This window comes from Oncorhynchus mykiss, chromosome 32, assembly GCF_013265735.2.
Source record: "Oncorhynchus mykiss isolate Arlee chromosome 32, USDA_OmykA_1.1, whole genome shotgun sequence".
Classification (NCBI taxonomy): Eukaryota; Metazoa; Chordata; class Actinopteri; order Salmoniformes; family Salmonidae; genus Oncorhynchus; species Oncorhynchus mykiss.
In genome coordinates this window covers 41,011,978-41,030,690 of record NC_050572.1, presented here as the reverse complement: position 1 = coordinate 41,030,690, position 18,713 = coordinate 41,011,978, and the positions used below count along the sequence as shown (strand labels likewise).

The 18,713-nt window shown below is 41.1% G+C and overlaps 1 protein-coding gene and 1 pseudogene across 4 annotated transcripts in view; one reads left to right on the top strand and one right to left on the bottom strand.

Annotated features, from left to right (window-relative positions):
• The window catches only part of usf2 (upstream transcription factor 2, c-fos interacting), a 29,186-nt gene extending 17,967 nt beyond the window's left edge, over positions 1–11,219 (top strand). Inside the window, exons 2-12 of one of the 4 annotated variants that reach the window (XM_036971298.1) lie at positions 472–553; positions 728–780; positions 890–1,002; positions 1,286–1,405; positions 1,488–1,650; positions 2,825–2,912; positions 3,189–3,233; positions 3,780–3,838; positions 9,450–9,544; positions 9,779–9,907; positions 10,214–11,219. In XM_036971298.1, coding sequence (XP_036827193.1) covers positions 472–553; positions 728–780; positions 890–1,002; positions 1,286–1,405; positions 1,488–1,650; positions 2,825–2,912; positions 3,189–3,233; positions 3,780–3,838; positions 9,450–9,544; positions 9,779–9,907; positions 10,214–10,303 — 1,037 coding nt within the window. In that variant the 3' untranslated portion in view covers positions 10,304–11,219. The remainder of the gene's footprint in view (positions 1–471; positions 554–727; positions 781–889; positions 1,003–1,285; positions 1,406–1,487; positions 1,651–2,824; positions 2,913–3,188; positions 3,234–3,779; positions 3,839–9,449; positions 9,545–9,778; positions 9,908–10,213) is intronic. The other 3 variants (XM_036971299.1, XM_036971300.1, XM_036971301.1) reach the window with 3 other exon arrangements.
• Positions 11,220–16,715: 5,496 nt separating this feature from the next.
• Positions 16,716–17,612, bottom strand: LOC110488463 (annotated as a pseudogene).
• Positions 17,613–18,713: the final 1,101 nt, after the last annotated feature.

Here is an 18,713-nt window from a genome sequence, read left to right as displayed (position 1 = left end):
AAAAAATAAACCGAATGGAGTTAAGCAACAATAAAATCTGTAATAAGTCAAGGGGTATGAGTACTTTCTGAAGGCACTGTAATATAATATTATGTTTTGTGTAAATTTTTGGAAAAACTACAGCAAACCTTCCCTGTACACGTCACTCTTTATGTAAAATCCCATGGCAATGTATTATGTCCTGGTGGCCTTTGGTCGCCAGGGGGTAATGGACAAAATATACGATGGCTCTAGCCAAAAATACTTCTTTAGACATGTCCCAGCTGTGTGTGTATTTTAGTGGCTGTATCAAAGTCCACAATTTTTCCCGTAGACACTGGACTATGATCAAAATAACCTCAATTATGACCCCCATGAAGGTCTTAAAGCTATTTTATGATCAGAATTATTGTCTTTATTATCTGTGGGGTTTATATAGTGGGCAGATAAAAACATTGTTTGGAGTGATTTTACCCTATTCTCTTTTAACAGGAAATCCGATTGGCAGCCATTTATTAAAATGGCCGCACTGGTTGACTGACATGCTTCCCAGACTGCCTCCAATCTTTAAAATGTTCGTTAAGGTATTTAGTATTAGTGTATCAAGTTTGATACTTGTATCATAAAGTGGAACGATCTTGGTATATTACGTTCTTATCTGCTGGACTATTATTAATTAGCCTATTGCACACAGCTGATCAATTGAATAGGAGTGTTATAACAAAAAAATCCCTTCTCTTTCCGTCAGTCACGAGAAACAGGAAACAGAGGAGATTCTCCAACTGGAAGGTAGGTATCGGGGTGTGTGAAATTTACTCAGTTCAAACAGATAATTATGGAATTTGTATGTGTGTGAGAGAGAGAGAGCTTAAGTGTGAGTTCTAACATGCTAGTGTGTTTTTCTCAAAAGGTGTGGGGACGGAGGAGCAGACTGCAGCTACCATAGAGAGTGTACAGCAGGCCGTAGCTTTTGCGGATCATAATGTTCAATACCAGTTCCGCACAGAGAACAGTGGAGGACAGGTGAGCTCAATCAATGACCTAGCTAATTTTGAACACACACAGTTCTTACTACCACAGTAACACAAAATCCCCCTTGTCTGGATGAACAAATGACAAGAAGAATCTGTAGATTGTGTAAATGATTTTGTCTGTACATTCTGTTTATTGTTGTCAGCACCATTTCTCCAGGTCAAATTCCTGGTACATGTCAAATGTACTTGGCGAAGAATCAGAATAAACCATATATCTGAAATGTTTGCCATACTCCTGTCCGGACCTCTCCCCTTGACTTTCTTCACTCCAGGTGACCTATCGTGTGGTCCAAGTGACAGATGACCAGCTAGAGGCAGCAGGCGACGGGACTGGGGCAGTCAGTGTGGTTTCCACTGCTGCATTTACTGGAGTACAGCAAGCAGTGGCACAGGTGTGTGTGTTGGCATGGCATACCCTATCATCTTAGGGGAGTAGTGCTGTCTAATTTGCCTTTTCTCTCGCTCTCTCTCTAGGCTGTCATTCAGAACCCCTTCAGTAATGAGGGTAGTCCGGCGGGGGAGACAGTGGGTGGGGAAACGCGTTTTGCCTATTTCCCTGCTGCCACAGTCAGTGTCAGTGATGGGGCAGCCACAGCAGTGTCGGTGCAGGCTGACCCAACACTCACACAGGCCGGAGGTGAGTAGCCACCAATCCTAGTATGAAACCCACATATAGTGTACCCATTCACTAGTGCAGCTCACTTAATGTTATGGTATTGAACAAAGATATACTGTATACATGTATTTTTTTTTTTTACAAATTAATTTGTAACCATCTCTTCTGAGTTCCAATCATTTTTAACCTAGTATCTTGGTGTTGGGGTATGTTCGTCTGTAGTCATAATGTGAAGGTTAATGTGTGTATAACCATAAATAATGTAGTGCAGTGCCTCCACCTAATAAGTAATGTAACCCTAAAGATATATATTTACAGGGGAAAAAAGCACAAATAGATATCCCCTTGAACTATGATAAAGAATGATCACAACAAACAAGATGTAGTCATTCTTTATTATTAAAGTCAAGACGTATCAATTCAGTTTCAATCCAAAACTCAAGCTTGAATCAAGTTATTAACCAAAAATGATCAACATAATTTTAATTACATCTATGTACACTTAATTAGTAAGGACCTGATACTCACAGCCCTAAATCCAGACCGTGACTGATGAGAAGCGAACGGGCCAATGGCTGTCCCATTCAAACACGGTAGATAAAAAGTCCCTCTTCTGAAAAGGATAAAAACACAGTACTCCTCGAATAATGGAGACTGGTCCCAATGTAGCTAATTATATAGCTACAGTTCATTGTTTGTTTTACCACAACCAGCAGATAACATTAGTAAAATCACCCAGAGCTCAGTCTCTCACAGCATCTGTCTGTCGAGCCTCTGAGCGGAGAGAAAAAACAGAAATCATCCAATGATAGTTGAACCAAAAACAAATCCAATGCTGTCCTCACGGTGGTCTGGGATGCGGGACTAGCTAAGAGTTCATCACTTTGGTTTACCGCATTACAACAGCTTTTTAAAGCAATAGCTAAAACAATGAAATAGCCGTCTTGCTAGCTCACGGAGTACACAGGGTGGTCCTCCCTTCACTCTCTCGTGTGTCTAACTGTTGCCTTGTGATGGTCTATCTCCAAAATATGTCCCACATGCAACAGTAAATAATTGTCTGTAAAAATACATGTATTTGACTGAATATAGTTTTGACTATTGCCTTTATCTCAATAGGGCCAGAGACATTAAGTCACAATAGTCTTTCTTGGGAATCCTATAAATCCCTGATTTGTATTACCTCTGACACCAGGTCAGTTCTATGTGATGATGAGCCCACCTGATGTGTTGCAAGCTGGCACGCCAAGGACCATTGCCCCTCGCACACAAACCTACACCACGTGAGTAAGGCTTCACCTGCCACACAGTTTAGTGTTCCATACACATTCATCACACCCCAATGCTCCTCCATCTATGTGGTTCATCTCACTTCTCCCTCCCAACTCCACATTGGAATGGACTTTCCCTAGCTAAACCTTCACGAAATTATCACCTCTTTGTATTTACCTGCCAAATTTGGCATGATTGGTTTGTGATTGTGTGTATCATGAGAAAACATTCAATTGAAATCAAAACGTGAGAAAACAAAAACTGTCCCACTTGCCTGCCATCCCCAGAGACCACGGTGAAAATGAGATACTACAGCATGGCAGTTCAAACTGGTGAGGACAACTTTCGCTCGCATTCTCTAAAACTAACCCCCTCTCCTCCCATCCTTGGCAGATGTGTGGTGAATCCACAAGTCGTGATGAATCATATGTTTTAGTGTACCTGTCAGGTGAACGTGATGTATAGTGTGTGTGTGTGTATATAGCTTTGGGTTATAGGTTCACCGAAGGAGTCCACTTCAATGGGGCGAGGAAACGTCTCGGGAATACTTTATTTGGATAGTCCATCCATAGATACTCTGCAGTCAGTAACATTTCAGATCACAATCTACTAACCCTAGCCTTATCTTAACCCTAAACTTAAGCCTTACTTTAACCATAACCCTAACATTAACAAGCAGTTGTTAATCAATAGATAATTTGTTGATAGTATGATGGATTCATGCAGGTCCCGTGTGGCTCAGTTGCTAGAGCCTGGCACTTGCAATGCCAGAGTTGTTGGTTCAATTCCCATAGGGGGCCAGTACAGTGTTTTTATGAGTGTGTATTTTACAGTGCTTAACAGGGACATAATGTTATCATTTATTTGTCTCTTTGCAGGAAGATGGATGGTCCACGGGCACCTAGGGATGAGAGAAGGAGAGCGCAACACAATGAAGGTAAACTGATTACAGAAAGTATGTATCTGGCAAATGGAAACTTGAAAGTAAAAGTTCAGATTTACCATGGGCATAGAGAGAAAAAGGAGGAGCATTACGATTTTTTTTGTTGTTGTATAATAACACTGAACAAAATTATAAATGCAACATGTAAAGATTTCGTCCCATGTTTCATGAGCTGAAATAAAAGGCCCTAGAAATGTTCCATGCGCACAAAAAGCGTATTTCTCTAAAATGTGCACATATTCGTTACATCCCTGTGTGGCTGATCAAGAAACTGATTAAACAACATGATCATTACACAGGTGCGCTTTGTGCTGGGTACAATAAAAGGCCACTCTAAAATGTGCAGCTTTCTCACACAAAAAATACCACAGATGGCTCAAGTTTTGAGGGCGCTTGCGATAGGCTTGCTGACTGCAGGAATGTCCACCAGCGCTGTTGCCAGATAATTGAGTGTTAATTTCTACCACAAACCACCTCCAACATCGTTTTAGAGAGTTTATCAGTACATTCAACCGGCCTCACAACCGCAGACCACGTGTAACCACGCCAGCCCAGGACTTCTACATCCAGCTTCTTAACCTGCAGGATTGTCTGAGACCAGCCACCTGGACAGCTGGTAAAACTGTGGGTTTCTGAAGAATTTATGCACAAACTGTCAGAAACCGCCTCGGGGAAAGTTCATCTGCGTGCTCGTCATCCTCACCAGGGTCTTGATCTGACTGCAGTTCAGCATCATAACAGACTTCAGTGGGCAAATGCTCTCTTTCGATGGCCACTGGCAAGCTAGAGAAGTGTGCTCTTCACGGATGAATCCCAGGTTTCAACTGTACTGGGCAGATGGCAGTCGTGTGGGCGAGCGGTTTTCTGATATCAACGTTGTGAACAGAGTGCCCCATGGTGGCAGGCATAAGCTACGGACAACAAACACAATTGCATTTTATCGATTGCAATTTTAATGCACAGAGAGATGCCATGATGAGATCCTGAGGACAATTGTTGTGCCACTCTTATGCCGCCATCACCTCATGTTTCAGCATTATAATGCACAGTCCCATGTCACAAGAATCTGTACACAATTCCTGGAAGCTGAAATTGTCCTGCATAATCACCAGTGGCCTGCATAATCACCAGACATGTCACCCATTGAGCATGTTTGGCATGCTCTAGATTGACGTGTACAATGGCGTGTTCCAGTTCCGGCTAATATCCAGCAACTTCGCACAGCCAATGAAAAGGAGTGGGGCAAAATCTTTCAGGCCACAATCAACAGCCTGACCAACTCTATGCGAAGAAGATGTCACGCTGAATGAGGCAAATGGTGGTCAAACCAGATACTTACTGGTTTTCTGATCCATGCCCCTCTTTTTTTTTATTTTTAGAATCTGTGACCAACGGATGCATATCTGTTTTCCCAGTCATGTGAAATCTATAGATTAGGGCCTAATGAATTTATTTGAATTGACTGATTTCCTTATGAACTGTATCTCAGTAAAATCTTTGAAATTGTTGCATGTTGCGTTTTTGATATTTTTGTTCAGTTGAGTATATTGTGTAAATGGTGTTGACCCGAGGCTTAATCCCTCTGTTCGTTATGTGATCTTGTATTGGAACCGTAGCTCCTTCAAATTATTAAGATATGGCATTATTAGAGTGCTATCTGAAAGCCACTAATAACATCATTCACATACTGTCAACACTCATTACATTTAGCATCAACTGATAAACCACGAGTACCATCAATCTTTCAATTTTATCACTCTCTTTGTTAGTTTCGGTAGTCTCCATATCTATTTCCTTCAACTAGGATCATTATACTCTTCCCGATAGAAAAACCCTGTCAATCACTACGGATCACTCTCGAACAATGTTTTGCTTTTACCCCTATTGTAAGGTTTAATGGATGGGGGATGATGCCATTGTCCCCCTTTTACATTTTAGTCTACCTTAGCAATGATATATATTTATTACCAATTTCCGTTGGATATTCACTTTCTGCCTCACACTCATTAACTGTCTATTATTTTGAGATTTAATATGACCGAAATTATAAAATACATCGGTCAATTCAGAAATGGAGACATTATTTAAGGTAACTCTTGAGACTTGAGTTTCTATCTGGGATCAACATTTATTATAACTGGGCTAGCACTGCCTAACAGTCCACTGTTAAAGAAGTACTCTGTGCATAAGGTTTCTGGTACCTGAGACAGAATCGACTGAGAGACCGAGCCAGTTTCCCACTCCGTCTTGTGGAGTTGTTCAATTTAGCCTACTCGCGGATTGGTATAGAACTTCATTGCTGGGGATATCAACGAAAACTCCATCAGGAGTACAATAAATTGTAGCCATAAGTTAAACAAGTCTACCTATCAAGTTAAAAGGTTGCGTGGGTGAATACAGAAAATCATGTTCAACATTCAATGGTCCTATTGAACACGGCATGGGTTTTGTTTCAGAATGTATTACCAGGGTGGTATTTATTTAATTCTTTACGAAGGCTCTGATTAACGTGGCAATGATATTTGTCATTGGAAGCTGTTTAAAAAGCATAGAACATGCTCCAACCTTTGTTTAAGACATTATTTCACAGACCCTTTAGACCAGGGGTGTCAAACTCAAATACCCAGTGGGCCAAAATGTAAAACCTGAACAAAGCCACGGGCCAACATTGAACAAATTAACCTTTTAATATGGACCCAAACAAGTTTTGCTTTAACATTGAATATGGAACAAGCATCGCTTATTACCATACAATATATAATTTAATAGTGGAGACATGCAAAATCGAATTTCAAATGAAAAAACACATCAATGGCATTCATTTATTAAATAAATAAAATTGAAATAAAAATTGTATGCCTCTTTTCTATTTGCAGCCTTCTGATTTAAATACCAAAATAAACTTTTTCCACTGGCTAATAATTTTACAAATAAAATAATAATAAATCAATCAACCATTCAAGCCCATGCCTTGTCGCAAGAAAAAGTGCATAAAGAAAACGTTAATTATTGCACACTGGTCTAATCTGATGTGCCCAAGCCAGATACTTGGCATCTCTTCTTGGATGCTAGTTCATCAATGTCTGGGCTCAAGCTCTGAGCTGAAGAAATCCTCAGTATCGAGCGAAGATGTTCATCAGTCAGACGTCTCCTGTGAGTTGTTTTGGTCATGTTCATCGAGGAGAAAAGTTGCTCGCATAGATAAGTGCTGCCGAACATGGAGAGCATCTGAGCAGCTTGGGTGCGGAGCTGAGGCATTGTGTCAGGGATGAACCGTGGAAACTGTGCGGCGCCCACAGCATCATACTTTGACTTCAGCGTGTCGTTGCACTGGAGTTCAATCAGCTCCATTTGGATGTTGGTTGGTGCATTTTCCACATCAACTGCGAAGGGATTACTAAGCAGTTCAAACTTGCATTTCTGGGCATCGAAGTCGGCAAATCGCCGGCTAAACTCAGCGGCGAGAACACTGAGTTTTTCAGCAAACTGTGCGCATGGGAACACGGCGGTAGAGATCTGCGCTTTTATGGATTGGCAGCAGGGAAAATGGCAAGGGTTTCCTTGCAGCATCTGATTCTCCCACAGGCACAGTTTAGTTTTGAAGGCCCTCACTGCAGCGTACATGTCTGTGATGATGCGCCCCCGCCCCTGAAGCTGCAGGTTCAGCGCATCGAGATGGCTCGAGATGTCACAGAGAAAGGCCAGCTCACACAGGAACTTTTGCTCCCGGAGCTCTGCTGTATCCTTCCCTTTGGTTTCCAGGAATTGACATATTTCCTCACGCAGCTCGAAACATCTGTTCAGTACTTTTCCTCTGCTTAGCCATCTCACCTCTGTGTGATACGGCACGTCTGCTTATTCCGAACCACACTCCTCCAGAAAAGATTTAAACTGGCGGTGATTTAGACCTTTGGCTCTTATAAAGTTAACTACCTGTGTTACTGTGGTCATAACATGTTCCATCTTTAGGACTTTGGCACACAGTGCTTCCTGATGTATGATGCAGTGGTAAACAGTTAGCTCACCTGCACAGTTCTCTTCCCGCATCTTCTCCCGAACCATGCCCACCAGTCCACTCTTTTTACCGCACATCGCGGCCAGAGTTTGACACCCATGCTTTAGACTGTCATTCAGTGCTTTAACCTTATCATTATCAAATGATCCGTAAAGGGGCCACTGAACATTTCTCCAAATACTTTTTACACCACCTACATACGTCTAGGTGTGGGTGCACAAGTGTGTATTGTTTTTTGTTTAGTTTTTTACTTTATAAAATCTCTAGTAACCCATTATATACGCATACTTTTTCATCTCTCTTTATCCAACTACACCTCTCAACCGACACAATTCTACCAACTTCATTAACCGTACCTTCAATGCAGTCCAACCGATTCCTGCTGTAAAGTAGTCTAAACTATGTGTATTCAATGTAGGCTCTCTGATTCCTGCTAATACATACAGTATCACAACTAACTTTTCACTTATTACCAATCTAATAATTTGTTAACTTCCTGTAATTACATCAACCTTCTCACTTACAGTGCATTCGGGAACTATTCAGACCCCTCGACTTTTTCCAAATTTTGTTATGTTACAGCCATTCTTAAATGGATAACATTGTTTTTTCCCCTTCGTCAATCTTCCACACAAAAATGGAAATTGACATTTTACATAAGTTTTCAGACCCTTTACTCAGTACTTTACTCAGCACTTAATTTACTCAGTGACAGCGATTACAGCCTCGAGTCTTCTTGGGTACAAGCTTGGCACACCTGTATTTGGGGAGTTTCTCACATTCTTCTCTGCGAATCCTCTCAAGCTCTGTCAGGTTGGGTGGGGAGTGTCACTGCACAGCTATTTTCAGATCTCTCCAGAAATATTTGATCATGTCCAGGCTCTGGCTGGGCCACTCAAGGAAATTTAGAGACTTGTCCCGAAGCCACTCCTGCATTGTCTTGGCTGTGTGCTTTAGGGTTGTTGTCCTGAGCGCTCTGGAGCAGGTTCATCTAGTCTCCTAGCCGCTGAAAAACATCCCCACAGCATGATGCTGCCACCACCATGCTTCACCGCAGGGATGGTGCCATTTTTCCTCCAGACGTGACGCTTGGCATTCAGGCCACAGAATTAAATCTGGGTTTCATCAGACCAGAGAATACTGTTTGTCATGGTCTCAGAGTCCTTTAGGTGCCTTTTGTCAAACTCCGATCAGGCTGTCATGTGCCTTTTTACTGAGGAGTGGCTTCCATCTGTCCACTACCATAAATGCCTGAATGGTGGAGTGCTGCAGAAAATGGTTGTCCTTCCGGAAGGTTCTCCCATCTCCACAGAGGAACTCTGGAGCTCTGTCAGAATGAGTTCTTGTTCACCTCCCTGACCAAGGCCATTCTCCCCCGATTGCTCAGTTTGGCCGGACAGTCAGCTCTAGGAAGAGTCTAGAATAAGCCTGTAACATGACAAAATATGGAAAAAGTCAAGGGGTCTGAATACTTTCCGAATGCACTGTATCCCTTGAAGTTACAACAGCTCACCCCAAATTCTACCACCACAGGAGTATGGCTCATGCTGTAGTTTTGACAACTAAAATATGGGATTATTGTGTTTGCAGTGGAAAGACGGAGAAGAGACAAGATCAACAACTGGATTGTCACCCTCTCAAAGATCATCCCAGACTGCAACATAGACAGTACCAAGACTGGAGCAGTGAGTGTGGTCAATTTGCCTATAGAGATTAAGTCCCATAGAACCAACTTTATCAGGACACAGATTAAGCCTAGTCCTGGACTAGAAAACATGCTCAATGGAAACTCTCCATTGAAATAGGTTTTTAGTCCAAAACTAGGCTTAATCTGTGTCTGAGAATCTGATCCGCAATGGCAGATTGTTCAAAATCACGGTTTCTTATAATAGAAGTAATGTGCAACCTCTTCTCTCCAGAGTAAAGGAGGGATCCTGTCGAAAGCGTGTGACTACATCCGGGAGCTGAGACAGAATAACCAGAGATTGCAGGACAGCTTCAAAGAGGTGTTGAGAGTTCAGGCAGACAACGAGCTACTCAAACAACAGGTACACACTTATATGTGTAACTCGCACATTCCACTATGCTGTCTGTTTCGTCAACACGTCCGGTGTATTCATTGGTTCACATTGTAGCAAAACATTTTACAACAGAAAAATGTTGCAACGAAAAAGATAATTGCTTAAATTTATTTTAGTCCCTCCCTGTTTCAGCCCGTTTGCATTTGTTTGGTAATTTTTCATGCCTATGTATGAAGGTCTTATAAAATGCCTACATTGAAGTCTTCTCACATTTGGAAGTGTTGGCATTTGGTTGTTAACATTGTTTAATTGCGACGTTCTGTCATGTTATAGATTGAGGAGATGAAGAATGACAATGCACTGCTTCGAGCTCAGCTACAACAGCACGGCATAGAGATCAATGGAGATACGACACCACAGTGATCTACTGGACACACACACACACACTTACTCACTGGAACACTGGTAAAATACAAATACTTATAGAATGCATGAAAGTACACATGCTCACGTGTATGCATCATCAGAAATTGCCACGCATACACACAGAACAGAGGGCTTGAGAGGAAGAAGTGGACTGCTGACTGATCAATCCCCCTCCAACCTCCACACACACTCTCTTCCAAGGCTGAAAGCTGAAATTCATGACTCTAACTAAATTAGTTCCCCACTTCTGCTCAAAGACATTTTCCAAATGTCGTGCATTCACCTAACTCTGTTTTTGTTATGGACAATGACAATTCACATTTATTCTGTTTTAATCTGCTGCAGTTTTCCATGACTTTTTTTGGCATTTGTTGTGAGTTATACTACTGTGTCTGACATGAATGAATCATTTTGTTTGTCATTTAATGTATTAGTTTACAATCATGCAAATATAGGGCTGAACTTTGCTGTTCCATTTTCTCTTAGAGATTACAAACCATGGTAGACATCAGGCACCTTCATCCTTTGATGCACACCATTTCAAAGGGTTGTTTCATTGTCAAGTGGGGGTAGATAAGAGAATATTGATCTAAGCTGTTTTAAAGGCCTGCGATGTAAAGGTATGGTTGTTGTATTAACACTAGGCCTGACATCGCAGACGATCAGGGCAGTAGGTGATAGCATAGCTCAGGTCATTAGGACAATATATAATATTGGTTCCCAAATGAATTTCAGTCCCCTCTTCCTTGCTTTAATTCCTCTTATCTCTTGTATTGTCCCATCTGGTGCACAGTAAATCATTTAACCTGAATATCAGTCTCACTATATGGTAATGATGCATATTGGGCATGAAATCATGGTATGTATCTGCTTGTGATAGGTCACTTACCGGAATTCAATACATTAATTGGAGCATGTGTCAGCATTGCCATGTATTTTTTATTTATTTTTATTTCACCTTTATTTAACCAGGTAGGCTAGTTGAGAACAAGTTCTCATTTGCAACTGCGACCTGGCCAAGATAAAGCATAGCAGTATGAGCAGACAACACAGAGTTACACATGGAGTAAACAATTAACAAGTCAATAACACAGTAGAAAACAAAGGGGGAGTCTATATACAATGTGTGCAAAAGGCATGAGGTAGGCGAATAATTACAATTTTGCAGATTAACACTGGAGTGATAAATGATCAGATGGTCATGTACAGGTAGAGATATTGGTGTGCAAAAGAGCAGAAAAATAAATAAATAAAAACAGTATGGGGATGAGGTAGGTGAAAATGGGTGGGCTATTTACCAATAGACTATGTACAGCTGCAGCGATCGGTTAGCTGCTCAGATAGCTGATGTTTGAAGTTGGTGAGGGAGATAAAAGTCTCCAACTTCAGCGATTTTTGCAATTCGTTCCAGTCACAGGCAGCAGAGTACTGGAACGAAAGGCGGCCAAATGAGGTGTTGGCTTTAGGGATGATCAGTGAGATACACCTGCTGGAGCGCGTGCTACAGATGGGTGTTGCCATCGTGACCAGTGAGCTGAGATAAGGCGGAGCTTTACCTAGCATGGACTTGTAGATGACCTGGAGCCAGTGGGTCTGGCGACGGATATGTAGCGAGGGCCAGCCGACTAGAGCATACAAGTCGCAGTGGTGGGTGGTATAAGGTGCTTTAGTGACAAAACGGATGGCACTGTGATAGACTGCATCCAGTTTGCTGAGTAGAGTGTTGGAAGCCATTTTGTAGATGACATCGCCGAAGTCGAGGATCGGTAGGATAGTCAGTTTTACTAGGGTAAGCTTGGCGGCGTGAGTGAAGGAGGCTTTGTTGCGGAATAGAAAGCCGACTCTTGATATAAGATGATAAATATCCCTGAGTCTCTATGATAGGGGATGTTCATTTACAGGCATTCAATTCAAATTTGGGACACTCAACTAAATATTGAGGATCTGAGGGAGAGTTGTCTATTATGGAATTTCACCATGTCCTCCAGTAATTTATATGTTTGGGAACCAGTGCTATGAAGGATAATTGTAGCACATCCCAGGTCAGCAGTGCTTTAAGGAATTGTTTGTGAGTGAAGGTTGTCAGCATCCTTGTTTTATCTCCACTGAAAGCAATCACAGCATGGCATTCTAACCACTGGCAAAATTTATTCCAATTGTACAACATTTCAATGTTTATACCATAGCATTGGATTGGTTCTGTAGTAAGGTGGAGGTGCATTTTCAAGAGCTATATGCCCAATTCCAAGTCGATCCCTAGGCCCTACACTTGGATTGGATAGGTAAGCAATGTGGTGTTTGCATTCTGATTGGCTAGGTGACATTTTCCGCATTGCTTACATCATATCCTTTTACGCCTAGTGCCTTGGGGATAGAGGCAGGAGGTGGGTTTGGAATTGAGTTTCTGAACCAATCCTTTATTGGTTCTGTTTTGAGGGGTCCAGACACGCTAGCGATTTCACTTGGTTTTGAGAAACTTGGACCACCCGAAATAGACTTCCTCATTGCTCGTTCTGCAGTTTTTTTTTTCTTCTTTTTTTTTTAAATATATATTTTTTTTTTTTAATTTTTTTTTTTAACCTTTTATTTTACTAGGCAAGTCAGTTAAGAACAAATTCTTATTTTCAATGACGGCCTAGGAACAGTGGGTTAACTGCCTGTTCAGGGGCAGAACGACAGATTTGTACCTTGTCAGCTCGGGGATTCGAACTTGCAACCTTTCGGTTACTAGTCCAACGCTCTAACCACTAGGCTACCCTGCCGCCCTGTGTAGCCCACTCAGCAGAGCTGGTAGGGGAAATGGCTTGAGTCGAATCAAATGGAATATAATGTTGCGGATAAAGTTGAAATTGTGTTATTCCGAAGTGTACAACATCTAAAGACCTGCATCACTATACTGAGAGTGTGGCCATTTCTAAAATAATGTATTTTTCCGTAGCTCCTATACTGCAGAACGAGCAATGAGAAAGTCTATTTCGGGTGGTCGAAGTTTCTCAAAACCAAGTGAAATCGTTAAAAAAGTGGACCCTTATATAACATACTATTTACATTTAAAAAAATATTTGTTCGGACATGGTGAAGCAATCCTTTACCCCCTTATAAAAAAAACTTGGGGGCATCTTGTCTGTTTAAAACACCTTATCCAGGGGAGTGGCTAACCTAATGTTTACTGCTCGCTATAATTATCCCTATCTGGCTCGAAGTACCATGAAAAAGAGTGGTCCTTTGAGACAGATATGGACAACAATATACTATATAACTGAAACAAATATGGACAACAGACTTTAGTTTCATTAGCATGAGCTAGCAGGGAGAATATAGTTGCCATGTAATTTTGAACTTGTAGGTCAATTTGACTTGTATTGCCAATAGGGCTGTCCCCGACTGAAGAAAACTCTTGGTCCACCAAGAGTCAGCTGTTCTTTCGACCAATCGATTGGTCAAACATTTTTAAACATGTATTTTTCCATATATAGACACACCCAATGTGTTTTAATAAATTCTACTATATGCATTGAGCATGTCTGATGCTTTAAGACACAAATGACTCAAGAGGGAGCCAGAGATAAAGATAACCAAAAAGAAGGCCAAGTAAAACGCTGGAGAAAGCTCTCACTGAAGATTCAGTTAAGCACCTTGGGGAGTGCCACTGCAGCGGCCGCTGTCAAGCATATAAAACCTGTCAATGTTTTAGCCTACTCCGTAGTTGCATTCTACCTTACTGTTTTCAAGTGGTATGTCATATTCGTTGTTGAACTATGAGCAAACCGCTGTTTGCACTATTTGCATTCTACTTTTTGTTTGTCTTAAGTAGGACGTAGACACTGTATGTACCGGTAGGTAAATCTTAGGCTATGATTAGGCTCATTTGCGTGTGCCGTCTGGAAAGAATCTGCCGGATACACAGTTGAATGAAAGGGGATGTTTGGCATATATGTTATTAGTAATACACCATACAATTCAGGAAAACGCATTTGTTATAAAATATTTTTATTAGTGTTACACCATTGCTATTACATAACTTAACCATATACAATTTCAGTAGCACAATTAGTGCCTTCAGAAAGTATTCATAACCCTTGACTTATTACACATTTTGTTGTGTTAAAGGCTGAATTCAAACTCTATTACTTTTTTTCACCAATCTACACACTACCCCATAATGAAAAAATGAAAATATGATTTTAGAAATGTTTGTAAATGTATTAAATTAAATACAGAAATATCTAATTGACATAAGTATTCACACCCCTAAGTCAATACTTTGTAGAAGCAACTATGGCAGAGATTACAGCTGTGTGTCTTTCTGGGTAAGTCTCTAAGCGCTTTCCACACCTGGATTGTGCAACATTTTCCCATATATTATATTCAAATGCCTTCATACTTTGTCAAATTAGTTCTTGATCATTTTCAGGATTTGCCATAGGTTTTCAAGTAGATTTAAGTCAACTGTAATTCGTCCACTCACTGTCTTCTTGATAAGCAACTCCAGTGTAGATCTAGCCTTGTTTTAGGTTATTGTCCTGCTGAGAGATGAATACATCTCCCAGTATCTGGTGGAAAGCAGACTGAACCAGATTTTCCTCTAGGATTTGTCCTGTGCTTAGCTCCATTCTGTTTATTTTTTTATCCTGAAAAACTCACCAGTCTTTAACGATTACAAGCATACACATAACATGATGTCGCCACCACTATTTTTGAAAATATGGAGTGTGGTACTCAGTAATGTGTTGTATTGGATTTGCCCCAAGCATAACACTTTGTATTCTCGACAAAAAGTGAATTACTTTGCCACATTTTTTTGCTGTATTACTGTAGTGCTTTGTTGCAAACAGGATGCATATTTTGGAATATGTGTATTCTCTGCAGGCTTCCTTCTTTTCACTCTGTCAATTAGGTTAGTTACTACAATGTTGTTGATCCATCCTCAGTTTTCTCCTATTACAGCCATTAAACTCTGTTACTGTTTTTAAGTCACCATTGGCCTCATGGTGAAAACCCTGACTGGTTTCCTTCCTCTCCGGCAACTGAATTAGGAAGGACGCCTATATCTTTGTAGTGACTGGGTGTATTCATACACGAACTAAAGTGTAATTAATAACGTCACTATGCTCAAAGGGATATTCAATGTCGGCTTTTATTATTTTTACCCATCTACCAATAAGTGCCCTTCTTTGCAAAGCATTGGAAACCTCCCTTTGGTTGAATCTGTGTTTGAAATTCACTGCTCGACTGAGGGACCTTACCTTATGTGTGGACTACAGCGATGAGGTAGTCATTAAAAAATAATGTTAAACACTATTGCACAGAGTGAATCCTTGCAAGTTATTATGTGACTTGTTAAACACATCTTTACTCCTGAATTTATTTAGGTTTACCATAACAAAGGGGTTGAATACTTACTGACTCAAGGCATTTCAGCTTTTAATGTAAACGTTTTGAAAAACATCATTCACTTTCACATTATAGGATATTGTGTGTTGGCCAGTCACAAAATGTGGAAAAAGTCAAGGAGTGGGAATACTTTCTGAAGGCACTGTATGGACTTTGATGTCACACTAAGATGGCACACTCCATCACACTGGATTGGTCCACTGAGACAGGCACGAATCAGACAGGTGTCTTGTGTGCCGTGAAGAAAATATAAATACGCGACAGCTCAACCGAAAAATGATCTGCCGACCAACAGCCTATTGACCAAGCAATTGACCATTTGACTGATTAAATGGGGTCAGCCCTAATTGCCAATCTGCTGCGTCAAACAAGGCACTAAACTGAATTCAATCCCATTGTATCTATAATGTTAGAATGTACTGGTAAACTAATAACCAACACATAGTTCACTGAATATACAGGACTCAAAAAGAGCATTTATCTGTATTTATCTAGACCAGCACAAAGGAGTGCAGGTGTCTATTGGCGTGGATTACAGTTTGGAGAAGGAGCTCATGATTGCTGAATGGATGTCAAACGGTCCTTATCAGTTCTTTTGCATCACTGAACCCCTGTCTTGTTTACAGTTCCTATCATTGGAAAGAGGAGCCTGGTACACTGTGACACTGCTGTATAATCTCCCCATGTTTGCACATCCTGCTTTACATGTTTGTTACATTAAATTAACTCAATTATAGACATCTTTCACACCCACTTCTGGACTCATACAGCCTCTGGTTCTAATTTATTTCTTCCAAGCCCCATAGAGCAAGTATATTTTATGGGTGTTGCCTACTGGTCAGAGCAAAATTTAAGTGATAAGGGAGATCGATTTATTCGAACTGCACAAACTGTGGTTTGTTGAGGCGTGGGTAATGGTTGTACCATAATTGTGGCACTCCTTTTGGTAGCGTAATCAATCATAGGTAGGAACTTTGATAACATTAATTATCTTCGCAAACTTTTCCAACAGTTTCATAACATAACAGAATACACCTAATACATACTGTATAGAATACATAATTGCACTTAAAACATACATAAACCTTCATACACACTCAAGGGGGTCATGTTTCTCTGTATTTATCAGTCTTGAAGGCTACCAATGGGGGGCAGCAGTGAAGCTCCTGAAGCTGTGACTGAGCATGCCTCTGACAGACGCAGAGAAGTAGAAGATGATGGGGTCCAGGCAGGCATTGATGGTACTGGAGAGCAACGCTACATCACTCCAACTCTCGCCCTCTTTCCGAACGAACCCCACCACATGGGAAATGGTGTAGGGTCCAAAGCAGAGGGCAAACACCAACAGCTCGATGTTGGGCAGCGGAGACAGAATGCAGATGAAGTTGACATAGCAAAAGAGGCAGACGAGGAAAGGTACCAGGAATAGCTCCAGACGCACTGGGAGAAGGATGCTGAGCTGGTCTTGGGTGAAGTTCAGGTAGAACGTTGTCTGGGGATTATCCATTACGATCCCATTATTGTATATCCACTGGGAGCATAGCACAATGTTCATGATGCTGAGGTTCAGTGAAGACACCACCACCCAACGTATCTGATAGGGAAGGCCACATCAAGCTAGCGCTCCACACTCACCGCGGTCTGGAGGAGGGTGCTGTCGTAGATGGTGGAGTAAAACAGGAAACTAGTGACTGGACACAGGATGAAGGGGAGGTTCCAGTTCATATCATCCTTCATCTTGAGGGGCAGGAAGATTAGGTCCAAGATGGTCAAGTTGAGTAGCAGGATGTCAATGTAGGCAGGTTTGCGGTGCACGTTTTTGGCAAAAGTTGCAGAATGCCAGGATGTTGGCAGGTACTCCAATCACGAAGGTGACAATGTAAACGGACAGCAACAGATGAATGATTGGCATGGCGATTAGCCTACTCCATCAGTTATTGACACTTGGAGGCTCAACACAGCTGAGTGTTGAGTTGGAATGTGTAATATCTCTTTTGGGACTGTTGCAGCAATGTGTTACCAAACAGATGTCCCATAACAATATCCCATGTGATGTCCCATGAGATACTAATTTTCAGACATTATCTGTCAGCATTTCAGTAGGTAACACTACTCGTTAGCCATATTTTTGTCTGATTTTGTGTTTGATTGTTCACCTGTATAAAAATATAAGCCTCAACTTGACTTTTTTATAAAACTTTAGTTAATGTAAATGTATTACCTGTGTTCTGAATAAGTAAAATCATTAGTAGAGATTGGATTGATGCATACATTCAGAATTAACTCAATGTTAACAATATACAAAATAAATAAATAAACTGAGTGTACAAAACATTATGAACACCTTCCTAATAGCACCCCTTGCACCCCTTTTACTCTCAGAACATCCTAAATTCGTCAGGGCATGGACTCTACAAGGTGTCAAAAGTATTCCACAGGGATGCTGGCCTATGTTGACTCCAGTGCTTCTCACAGTTATGTCAAGTTGGCTGGATTTCTTTTGGGTGAGGGACCATTCTTGAGACACAGGAAACTGTTGAGCATTAAAAACCCTATCAACGTTGCAGTTCTTGACAAACTAAAACTGGTCTGCCTAGCACCTACGACCATAACCCGTTCAAAGGAACTTACATCTTTTGTCTTACCCATACAATCCATGTCTCAATTGTCTCAAGGCTTTAAAATCCTTATTTAACCTGTCTCCTTCCCTTCATTTACAGTGATTGAAGTGGATTTAACAAGTGACATCAATAAGGGATCATAGCTTTCATCTGGATTCACCTGGTCAGTCCATGTCATGGAAAGAGCAGTGTATTGTCTGTTGTGGTGAAGTTTTATGAATAACCCCTCTTTTGTACTGATACAAAGCAAAAACAGTTTTTTAGAAATACCTTATTTGCATAAGTATTCAGACCCTTTGCTATGACCGTCGAAATTGAGCTTAGGTGCATCCGGTTTCCATTGATCATCCTTGAGATGTTTCTGCAACTTGATTGGTGTCACGGTTGTCGTA